The 12805-nt window shown below is 35.4% G+C and overlaps 1 protein-coding gene across 4 annotated transcripts in view; it reads right to left on the minus strand.

The window, feature by feature from the left end:
• Window positions 1–12805, minus strand: part of stra6 (signaling receptor and transporter of retinol STRA6) — a 28434-nt gene that overhangs the window by 4968 nt on the left and 10661 nt on the right. For all 4 annotated transcript variants that reach the window (XM_084397227.1, XM_084397226.1, XM_084397225.1 and 1 more), the window contains exons 6-16: window positions 11730–11896; window positions 11074–11199; window positions 8966–9036; window positions 6070–6146; window positions 5876–5937; window positions 5572–5734; window positions 3868–3943; window positions 2723–2856; window positions 1558–1675; window positions 1296–1397; window positions 111–274 (exon numbers count right to left, since the gene is read on the minus strand). In XM_084397227.1, the coding sequence (XP_084253353.1) occupies window positions 111–274; window positions 1296–1397; window positions 1558–1675; window positions 2723–2856; window positions 3868–3943; window positions 5572–5734; window positions 5876–5937; window positions 6070–6146; window positions 8966–9036; window positions 11074–11199; window positions 11730–11896 (1260 nt within the window). The remainder of the gene's footprint in view (window positions 1–110; window positions 275–1295; window positions 1398–1557; window positions 1676–2722; window positions 2857–3867; window positions 3944–5571; window positions 5735–5875; window positions 5938–6069; window positions 6147–8965; window positions 9037–11073; window positions 11200–11729; window positions 11897–12805) is intronic.

A 12805-nucleotide genomic window follows, 5' to 3' on the forward strand; every position in this document is an offset into this window, starting at 1 on the left:
ATTAAAGCTGTAAATGAATGCATCAGTACCTGGGTCAAACATGAATGCATCAGTACCTGGGTCAAACATGAATGCATCCGTACCTGGGTCAAACATGAATGCATCAGTACCTGGGTCAAACGCCTCCACGCCGCGGTTCAGAAGGCTGATGTCCAGGCGTCCTAAGTGGACTATGTTGAACAGGGCAGTGATCACTATCCTCCAAATGCCCACTACCACACCAACCATGACATTAACCAGGAAACACATGTAGCTGAGAAGAAACAGACTCCCTCTGCAGAGAAACACCAAATATCATTTTTATTCTAAAAATAAATATACTGTATATACATTTGTTCTTTTGATTTTATATAATAAAGTAATCAAGTAAAAAAAAAAAAAATAATTATATATATATAAATATATATAAAAATATATGTTTATTTATTTTTTATTATATAAAATCAAATGATCGCGAATATGTATTTTTAAATATATATATATTATTACTTCTAATTATTTTTCAGTCACAATATAATAAACATAATTGGTAAACATAACAGATAATTTTATTTTATAGAATAAAATAAGTAATAAACATACTATATGTCATAAAATGAATAATATATAATGTAATATCTAATAATATGTAACTGATAATTTTATTTTATATAATAAAATAAAGGGAAGTAATAAACAATTGATTATACTGTATATATATATATATATATATATATATATATATATATATATATATATATATATATATACACATATATATACATATACACATATATATACATATACACATATATACACATACATTATATTTATATATATATATATATATACACACACACACACATATATATATATATATATATACACACACACACACACACACACACATATATATATATATATATATATATATATGTGTGTGTGTGTGTGTGTGTGTGTGTGTGTGTGTATATATATATGTGTGTGTGTGTGTGTGTGTGTGTGTATGTATGTATATATGTATATATATATTAAAAAAATACACATACACGCACACACACACGAATATGCAATTATTGAAATGTTATTAGTAACAACGATGTCGCAAAAATAAAACTGCGTTGAACATTTGTATCTGAAATTTCTACTGTTCAATATAAGTTTCATAATCAACGATGTACAGAAAGGTAGATGTTTTTATTGTTGGCCAGTCAGCCATGGCCTGCCAGATGGTGTGTGTAGATGGTACAATGACATTAAAAGCAATAACCAGAAAGAGCCAGACGTTTTGGCTGTGTTGTTAAATGAATTCACACCTGTTGTTCAGATCTCTCGTCCCTGCATCCTTCCTGATGAACAAAAACCTGGAAGTCACGTGCTGGATCAGAGCAGCCAGGAGCAGCGTCAACCAGAAAGGCCTTTAGCAAAGACAAGTGAGAAGCATCTTAAAGAGGCACTTATCTAATTGTTAGTAGAGATCCGTGGCTCACAGGGTCACGACCCTGAAGTCACAAGCAGGACAGAGGTTTCTCAAGGTCACCGTCATCATCTAAAGTGAGCGGAGTGGAGGCCACTCACCACATGCGGCCGATGATATGGAAGAGCATGAGATTAGTTCCATAGAGAATAGGGATGATGATGAGGAAGACAGCGAACAGAATGCAGATGAAGAACACCAGAGTCTGGATCACCATGCCTGGACACAGACACACACATCAGACATGCTCATGTACAGGATACCAGTTCAAAATATGTTTATAATATTATATTTCTACAGTGTATATTATTGATAATTTAAAAGCAGCATGAAACCCACCATATTTACTTTCTTAATAAGCATTCCTGGTCTTTTGATTGGATGTTCAATCTGCACATTAATCAAAACTTTCTCCATGTATGATGGATTTCTATTGTTTCCTGATGAACAAAGTACGGAACCCCTAAATGGACATGTTGGTGGATACAAATATCAGATGGGAGGAAAAATTATATTTCAATAGTTTTGCGTTCCCTCACAAATGCCTCGCGTTTTCCTAAATATCTTTGCGTCCGCCTGAAAAATTTTGGAGTTCTTTGGGAGCGAATGCAAAGTTTCTCTGGGGACCACACACATTTTTGCAAGGGAATGCAAAGTTTCAGCGGGGAATGCATTTTTTCTTTTGAGAGAACACAAAAGCATTGAAATATATTTTCCTCGCATCTCATATTCCATCATCATGAATAAAATAATTCTAATTAATTAATTAATTAATTAAATAAAAATAAACAGAAAAGTAAAATAAATATATAAAAATACCAATAAATAAATTTAAATAAATGAATAAAAAAAATACAACAAAAAAAGCAATCAATAATGGGATATATATATATATATATATATATATATATATATATATATATATATATATATATATATATTTTTTTTTTATATATTTTTTTATTTAATATATTATTATATTATATTATTAATATATTTATTATATATAAATACATGCAGAAAAAGGTAATTTATTTGCCAATCCAAGTTTTGTTTGCTCCAGTACACAAATTTAGGCTCAATTTAGCAGGTAAAAACTAAGTTTATAATAATAAAGTAAATAAAGGCTTTATTGCCAGTCTTAAAAAAGATATTACATATTGTCTTTCAAATCTATTTATTCTCAGACTTTGATACCTTGAGAATGAGGGAGTTTCTCAAACAGACGCGTCTCACATTCAGTACAGTGGAGAAATGTGTTCTCACCGAGACAAATGAAGGCAGCCTGGTAGCTGGTGAAGCCCATCCAGCACACCAGCGCGGGGCGAGACGGTCTGATACTCCTGTGGCAGTTATACACAGTAAAGATGTCTCCTCTGTACAGGCCCTTCAGGTTAGACCTGAGTCAACACAGAGACACCATTCAGAGCTTTAATAGACACGCAGGATCTGTGGAAATGCATGTAATGGGGACGTCTCTTCATCAAGATGGGACTGAGATGGAATTGCATGTCAGGGAGTCAAACTGCCATTAATGACATTTAGAAACTCAATTCGAAAAGTCATTATTTTTAATCTGGCATTCCTGACTGTAATTACCTCTTTCTCATTAGCCTAGTAAATGATTTCTCCCCGTTTCACCTCCAGCTAGCTCTTATTCATAATAGAAGCAGTCAGTTATGATAAAGAGAAAATTATTAGCAGTGCATTCACATGTGTATATGATGACCAATAAAAAAAAGAAAGAAGAGGAAATGCGTCAAATCGGGGAAACTGGTGCTCTCATATTAGAGTTATAGATTTATATATACACATATTAAATTAACTAATATAAAAAAAAATACATTTTAAAATATTTAATGTTAAATACATAAATATGTAATATTAAACAAATATTTATTACTAAATATTTAATATATATATATTATATTAAATAAAAAATAAAAGTTACAATTGTTTTGTATTTTATTGCTAAAATAATATATTTAATATATTTAAAAGGAAATTTTGAACAAATATTTTATTCTATTTTATTAAAATAATTTGTTGCTGAATTTAAAAAGTTGGAATAGAGTAGTTTGATGATATATATATATATATACACACACACACATATATATATACACACACACACACACACACACACACACACACATACATATTATATATATATATATATATATATATATATATATATATATATATATATCAAATCAATTAGCAATCATAAACTTAATTTTGACGACAGAAACTTCTTAAGTCTTTTATGTTTAATTCTCCCTCCAAATTCTATTTATAAAATGTACCTGGCTTACTTGCTTCTACTTGCATATATTTGTTTCGGCATAGTTAACTGGGATAGATTAGGATGTGAGATTTTTAGCAGGTTTATCTGTAGTTTTTAGTATCACCTGTGCAAGACCATGGACCTCATGAGCATGAACAGGTTGACCAGGCAGGCCAGGGTCACCGCTGACAAATAGCAAACTGGAAAAAAAACAAAACCAGAATCACATGAGTCGGAGAGTCAATGTCAGATGCACAAGTACGCACTCACAACCTCAGCACTTTTTCCCCACTGACTGATGGGAAAACGAGTCGTGCTACAGTTCAGCGGTCGGCTTTGCTGACTGCTTCATTATTCATCTGTTGATTTATATAGGTATTTAAAGCTGAGTGAAAGTGAACGCAAGCGAATGATTGGACTGCATGCAGTAAATGCACTGATGCATGCAGACCTCTAACAGTCTGGATCAATGCAAGCGCTTCATCAGAAAGCTCACATTTGCATGATTGTGTTGGCATATATTTGCTTATCAGAGATCATCATTAAACCCATTCTAGACAACTGCACTGATCCAAAATACTCCAGCTTTGCAATTCCTGTGGTATATCTAAATTGTTAAAGTGCTGTTTAAAGTGCCCATATTATGCTATTTTGAAGGTTCCTAATTTTGTTTTGGACTCCTACAATAGGTTTACATGCACCCAAGGTCAAAAAACATTTAATTTTCTCATGATTTACATTGCAGCACCACCTCTTTTCTCACAGTGCCTGAAATAGTTTGATAAAGGCTTATGTCTCTCTAATTGGTCTACTCTGCTTTGATTGGACAGATGGCCCAGTCTGTTGTGATTGGTCTACTCTGCTCTGATTGGTCAGATGGCCCAGTCTGTCGTGATTAGTCTACTCTGCTTTGATTGGACAGATGGCCCAGTCTGTTGTGATTGGTCTACTCTGCTCTGATTGGTCAGATGGCCCAGTCTGTCGTGATTGGTCTACTCTGTTCTGATTGGACAGATGGAACAGTCTGTCTACTCTGCTCTGATTGGACAGATGGCCCAGTCTGTTGTGATTGGTCTACTCTGCTCTGATTGGACAGATGGCCCAGTCTGTTGTGATTGGTCTACTCTACTCTGATTGCTCAGATGGGCGCATGTTAGAAACCAAACTTCAGAAACGAATTTCAGCTCTGGATCTTCCTCAGCGATTGATACACAGTGATATGAACAGTAATGAAGGCGTCGGTTTTGTCATATCAATTTGAGCTTAAGTCCTCATCTTTTGGAAGTGCATGGAAACAGCATCTTCTCGACATAACAACATCATGAACCAAACTCTTCAAGTCTCAGCAACAACTCCAGTGTTTGAGGGTCAAAGTACATTTTGTTTGCGGGCAGCCAATGGAGACCATAGACTGGCATTATGCAACACAGGTTCAAGGAGGAATTAAGACTGGAATTACTGAACATTCGTTTCAGGCAGTTCAGAAGTGGTTCTTTCTTTTGGGAGACAATAACTCCATTTATCTGCACTTTGATGTTTGAAACATTGCAGACCTTTTATACACTACATGAAAAGGTCATATCTGAAAAAAGCATAATAGTGGCACTTTAAACGAATACCACATTGAAAAAAGTGTAATAGCTAGGACAACATGAAATCTGCACACTTGTTTGTATTATTGTAATACATTTATAAACCAGTTTGCTTATACAAGGGGATGGAGTTATGTAGAATTTAATAAATGATGGATGTTTGAATTCTGCTTGAATTTGTGGGCACAGATTCTGTGTAGGCCTAAGTATAAGAAGTATAAAAAGGACTGACTCACTTTCAACACACCACAAATAGTACACTACAATCCTGACCACCTCCTGACGGTCCTCTGACAAGATGATATTGAAACCAGCCAACAGGAAGGCAATGTTTTCATCCACTCCTCTACGGACGATGTGTAGGGTGGGCAGCACTCCTGAGACCAGCAAGAGCGCCATCTAAGAGATTCGGAGATTCGAAAGAATGGAAAATGCGTTGGAATAAGCTACTTTTGCCAAGTTAAATGAAAGAAAAGCGCATTAATTATTCCTTTTAGACAGAAATAACTCAAAAATGGGCTCGTTTCTTAAAGTGTTTACCTGATAAAGTGCAATGAATGCCACAACCAAAGAGATCGCTAGTTTCAAGGGGAACCTAAAAACTGATGGAAAAGAAAGACAAAAAAAAAAAACTCTTACCGACTCCAAACTTTTGAATGATAGTGTATATTTTTTGGACAAAAAATTTGGTTTCAACTTTAGGTTTATTAAAAACATTCAAATGTAATAATTACCATCCTCTGGAGTGTAGATGTAAGACTTGGCAGCATCTCGGAGTCTTTCTAACAGTTTGGGTTTTGTTGCGCTGGAACTGCAAAACAAGAGATAATGTTCAAAAACAACAACAACAAAACTTAATTCAATAGAATTCTATAATAATAATACCCCATCATATTCATCATAACCACATCTGCTCCATTACAATGCCCATGATAACTTTAGTTAATTCTACAATAAGTAAATCCACTTCACCAGCTAATTACTCTTCGACAGCGATGCTATAGAAATATAAAGAGCTGCAGCAAAAACGGAAGTTCAAAAACAATATTCTAAAGATGGATGCACACTTGTTTTTCTGGTGCATAAAGTCTATACCTTCCTCCACATAATTGCCATATTTATCAAAAGAAATTATCCCTTCATTACATGCTATTTGCTTTCCTATGGTCAATATCGCTATTAGAACCAAAATATGTGTATACTAGAAGGTGATCCTCCCCATCCTCTTGTATATGGATCAGATTTGTGGACCTTGTTCAAGCCAGAGCTGAACATACTTGAGGTTTTCTAAACGTGAGGCCTGTGGCTGAACCTATAGGTGTTCCTCTATGAACAGATCCGCTTTGGGTGGTTTGGCCATGTCTATCCAAAATAGGGCTTTGACTCCAAACTTCGTTATTCGAATATAATTCGAATATTTTAAAAATAATGATATTCGTACGAATATTAGGCATCCTTTAATATTCGAACCTGTTATGGGCATTATTTTTTGTAAATGTGTTTGCTTGTAAATGTTATTTTCAATTCAGATTCCGAGGCTTTTTCACGCCAGGTGAAGTTGTGAATCGCGAGCTCATTAGCAAGGCTATTATTGGTCACCTGGGCTCCTGTAGGTGACATTAGCGTCCTGGTTAGCACCTATTTTGTATACTAAAACAATGGCCGCGCCAACGCCTACAACAACCACGCCTGATGAGGAGTTCGAAATCTACACTCCTGACAATTTGAAAAGCAACGTGTGGCGCTACTTTGGGTTACCAGGACAAAGTCCATTTTTTAATAAAAACAAACAAACAGTTGTGACAGTTTCTTCTGAAAACATCATTGCCTGCCTATTGACATTGACTGATACACTGCCCTCTGGTGGACAGAACATATACAACTTAAGTTTGATACCAATATGTCTTACTGAAGGCATTTTAATGGTCAAAATATTATTAATAAATATTCGAATATATTCAAATATTAATATTAATAAACAAATGAACTTCGAATATGATTTCTGGGCAAAAGTCAAAGCCCTATTCCAAAATCCAAGATAGTGGATTTTACCGATAACAATAACTAGGTTGGCCGACGTTTACCGATTAGTCAACCGATATTTATATATGCAACTTTGCTGCATAATGACTGCATAAAAGCAAACAGCTGGATATAAACTAATGCTAATAGATGGTAACAATCGTGACATTAAACATTTGGGTGGGTGTTTTTGTCACATTGTTTTAACTGCTTGAGGTACTACTAATGTTAGCGTCCTCTCACCTATTTTTTCTCCACTAATTGCATCTAGTCAACAAATAAATTACTTTATAATGATATGAAAACCTGTATGGTAGTGTGCTGTATAACATACAGTTTCATTGTCTGTTTTAAATACGTATCTGAAGTGTCCCGCTCACGTAGACACGTGTCAAAACAAACTCCACGAGGCATCAATAATAGTTTTTATTTCACCTCTAGAGGCCGCTCTCGTACTGTATAATGACAGTGAACCCTTCTCATCCGGTCCAGCAATGGACACAACCCAGAAAAACTACCGGTATGGATTTTTGCTGAAAACTGATTGTTCCAGCAATCGGTTATCGGTGGCGATTAATCGGGAAAACCGATCAATCGGTCGATCTCTACTGTCGAATGCACACAGGCTGCCATTTCGGCTCCTTTGGTGTTAACGACCGGCTGTCTGGTCAGTGCAAAGATCCACACCGAATAAGACGTGGAACAAACACATTGAGGAAGATCCGAGGAATATGCGGCTCAACCTCCTTGACGCCAAGAATATTGCCATTGCCTGCAAAGCATGGAATGGCATAATCAACGAAATTGGGAATCCTGCGGCACCCAAAGCAGCGTATGCGCTCCGGAGTTCCCATGGAACAGGAAACATTTGATCACGTGGCTCACAGGACAATTTTCAATGTTTTTGCATGAAGAAGATCAGCATCTGTGCTGTACAGACAGACTCATTGGCTTTAGCTCATGATTCAGACTCTAAAGACTGCAAGACAGTGGCTGATCACAATCTACCACTCTTTGCATAAGTCAATTTACAGTAGGTGTGATTCAACGTCTGTCAATGGAAATGAGGAAGTAGTCCATGTACAATATCCCATCTGCATGGCTATTGTACAGAGTGCTGCTTGCTATAATAGGAAAAAAACAACAACTCACCTTACCTTTCCTTTCCTTTCCTTTCCTTTCCTTTCCTTTCCTTTCCTTTCCTTTCCTTTCCTTTCCTTTCCTTTCCTTTCCTTTCCTTTCCTTTCCTTTCCTTTCCTTTCTTGTAATTGTAATCCATTCCATTACTAAAACGGTTTCACGAGATTAATTTACCTGCCATCAGCATTATAACTGCCACTTTCAATTAATAAGCAACAGAACAAGGCCTGGAATACTTAAACTTTTCTTGAGGTCAAAATGCCATTTTTTTCTTCAGCAAATGGTCTGTCCAAGAAGGTGCCGAACCATCAGAAAACGTTAACCTCATAATGATGTGGGACAATATTCAAGGAAAGCGTCAGCTCACTGTAAAAGTCTTGTCATGAGTTGCTAGTATAATTTCTGCTGTTTTAAGCTTCTCGAACCTTTGGGTTAATAAATAAAGGTGTCCACATATGTGGGCCTCACCTGATTTTGGTGAGCTTTTTCTTCTTGAAAATCTTCTTTACATAATCTCGGTAATAACTGCTACTGAGGTCCTGCAAAACAAAAAAATAAAGCACAACCGATTAGTCCATAATGCAAGCAAAGTATTGGTCACGTCAAACTGAATGATAGACGCTGTTTTAGATTTGATAGATTTCACACACAATGTATTTACCTAAGAAAGTACTGGGTAATACAAGATAACTACATGGGTTAAGGTTAGGTTTAAGGGTAGGTTCAGGGTTAGTACCTAGTTATTTGAATTACTATAATAAGTACATAGTATTTACATGGGGAGCAGGACTGTAAAATACAGTGCTGCCGACAAATTGGTAATTCTGAAAATTGTTTTAGATTTGTCAAATCATTTACTTAGGAATTGTTCCTCTTATTCCATCCAAACTTATTCGTCATTGCGATTATAGCTGAATAACACTGGCATTGTGCGTTTCCTGTGGGAAAACAGCACGCTGTTTGTGTAATGTCCTCTGTGAGTCAAACATAACCCAATCCCATTGAGCTGCTTACAATGATTAGACCTCTGGAATGCAGGTGCCGAGTTTACAAACTCCCCTCTTGCCTTTCCATGTTGCTAAGTCCCTCATTATGAATTAACGCAGTGGTGCTTAACTGGCGGGTCATGACCCAAAAATGGGTCACAGGTTTGTTCTGACAGGGTCACATGCAGTACAGCATGGAAAAATGATGGATCAGTGACAAATAGATCCAGGACAAATAAGAGTGTCCATGATAAAGAAAAGGAAAGTATTTTAAAAACCTACAGGCAAAACACGAGGCAAGTTTTTGTTAGAAATGTATTCTTTGTTTTCATAATAGTTTCATGTGGTTTTGAAAACTTTTATACCATGTTCAAGGTAAGTTTCAATTTAATGACTCTAAAAATGTCATGTGATGTAACCAAAAAAAATTATAATATATTTCCTTACATCTTGGGGACATGTGAGTGTACACATATTGTCATTTAAAAAAAATGTTTCAATAAAGGTAAAAAAAAAAAGGTAAAAAGTATATATTAAAAACAAAAACAAATTATTAATTCATAAATATCACATTTTCACATATTTCAAATATCACATGAGGGAGTTGAACAACTACATTTTACAACCTGAACTAACATTGTAAGCAATTAAAGAAAACATTAATAAAAGAGTATGCCTTAATTTTAAGTATTTTTTTTTAATTTCATCCATCCATCTCTTTATCTATATCTATATATATATATATATAATCTTTATTATGATTTTATAACATGAACTAACCTTATTTTTCAAATATTGAGTTATATTAAAGGATAATTCCGGTATTTAGCACTTTGAGTCTCTTTTCTGGTTTGGTTTGGATGAACTATGCAACTCACCGAGTGGTTAGTGGTGTTCGTCGATGATTAAAAACAAATATATCGGCGCAATGTATGATTTCAATCCGTGTTATTTGCTATAGTGGAACTATTTTTTCAGATACCTCACAACCGCGTATAAACTTCCGCTCGATATTTGAGTCTGAAGCGCACTAATATCAACGAGCAATAAGTCCTCCAACAGAAATCAATGGGATTTTACAAAATGGCAAATGTAACACGACAGAAACTGTACTTCGCTACGCTACTTGTTTTGGAACATCAACGAACACCACTAACCACTCTGAAGCGGTCAAAGGCGAATCTTTTTTTTTTTTTTTGCCTTTATTGTGATAGGATAGTATAGAGTGGACAGGGGATCGGGAAAGGTCCACGAGCCGGGATTCGAACTCGGGTCACCTGAAGCACAACGGCGCCATATGTCAGCACGCTGCCCATGAGGCTATCGGTGCCGGCTCAAGGCAATTCTAAACGAGTCAAAAAGTCGAGACAGGACCCATCGTCAAAATTTCTGTGTCCACCACTCTAGTTCATCCAAAACAAACCAGAAAAGAGACTCAAAGTGCTAAATACCGGAATTATCCTTTAAGTTATATATATATATATTTTTATATTACAGTTTAAATTAAATTAGAGTGATGTAAAAAATGTCATTATGTAAAATGATGACTTAAGAAACAATGTACAATAATAATAAAAAAAAAATTCTTACCTCAGAGGCATTGGACTTCTCTGTATTCTGTAAGCCCTTGAACAGAAGTAGCGGGTACTGGAAACTAAGAAAGGCCAGACAGGCAATCTGAGGAAGACTGCTCAACAGCGCAAAGTACTTATAGAACTGCAGACATGGAGAAAGAACAGACAAATCAATTTCAAATAACATCAAATGTTCACGGGCCATTTCTTTGGCTATATTACCCACAATATCTTCCACACATATTCTGTGCAAACCAATCATGAAATTGTACTGAGAATGTATATTACAACTCAGACAAGGCTGTCTTTATTTATTGTAAATAATTAAATGGCTTTCAGCATGAACCCAGCCAGCCAGTATTTGCGGTTTGATCCCTTTGTTTTCTTGTTACTGGTACTTTTTCTTTAGTTCTGACAGAAACTAAAGTGATTAACTGAAGGAAAGCTCCATGGTGAGATCCCAAGAAGCAGAACAAATTGTTTTGATGTTTGACCATTCATTTAGGAGACACGAGGACAATGGGAACAAAACCGGTTGAGATTAATAAACTTATCTGAGAGTCTTATTCAACATCCTCTAAAAACACAGTGGGAGACTAAACTAAGAACCCAGATAAACTGTGCTGAAAATACTCTATAGGCAATGTTTTAGATACATATAATAACTTGTACCTGTGGCGTTTTGGGACAGTCCACCTTCTGCCAGACCAGAACTCCGAAGTGTGTCCACGACAGCAGGCTTCCCAGAACGTAACCAACCTTGTTATGCAGCGTACCACAGGCCAGAAGAGGGTAGTATAAAGCGGGATAGTACAAAAGAGCCAGGATCATCCAGAACTCTACAGAAATAAAGAACAAAATGGTGGATTCAGGTACAGACATGTAATAATTAGACCTAAATGTAAAATAACACTATTGTTTTGTTGTTTGATTAACATTAATGACTTAGCAGCAGGTATTTATAGGCTGCTGTCACTTTAAGAACGAATGCACAGATCCAATATAATGATACACATCCATAGGTGTGAAATGGGATTTTGTCGATAACGATGATCAGGCGATATTTATAAATAAAACGTTGATATATGAAATGATTTTAAAATTCAAAAGATACTTTAAATGTGAAACTTAAACATCCAGTAGGCGGTGACAAATCACTTTTAACGAGCGAATAATTGAGTCATTATCTCAACCGATTCATTTCAGGAATGAAACATTCGACTTTGAGCAGTCATTGAATCATTCACTCAGCCGATTCGTTCAAACAGATGGATTTATTCAGTAATGAAACATCGCTTGATGCTGAGAGACGCTAAACAGTTCTGCTGTGGCTTTGTTTGGAACTATTTTCGTTGGCGAAATAGAGCAAAACAGGCAATATGTCTAAATGTAAGTCATTTAATATTGAAAGGTTGTAAGTTCAAACCCACTACTGTGCGATCTATGAGATATCAGCAATGTGTCTTGGAGCAAGAGAGTTATATAAACTTATTTTTAGTGTCACTTGACTTCAATTTGGGTCCTGTTCCTCGTACAAAACTATTGAATTGCTTCAGAAGACTTGGAATACTGCGTTACAGTCATATTAGAAATTATTACTGTCTTTGTTATTTATGCTATTTTTTGTGATCTAGATGCTCACAGATTTATTCTTTAGAGTTCTACACTGTAAACAATTATATGATCAATAAGTTATGATAACATGTTTTTAAATTGCTTTTACTCATCAAAATAAGTTAAACAAATTG

The sequence above is a fragment of the Rutilus rutilus genome (genome assembly GCF_951802725.1).
Source record: "Rutilus rutilus genome assembly, chromosome: 23".
In the NCBI taxonomy this organism is placed as follows: Eukaryota; Metazoa; Chordata; class Actinopteri; order Cypriniformes; family Leuciscidae; genus Rutilus; species Rutilus rutilus.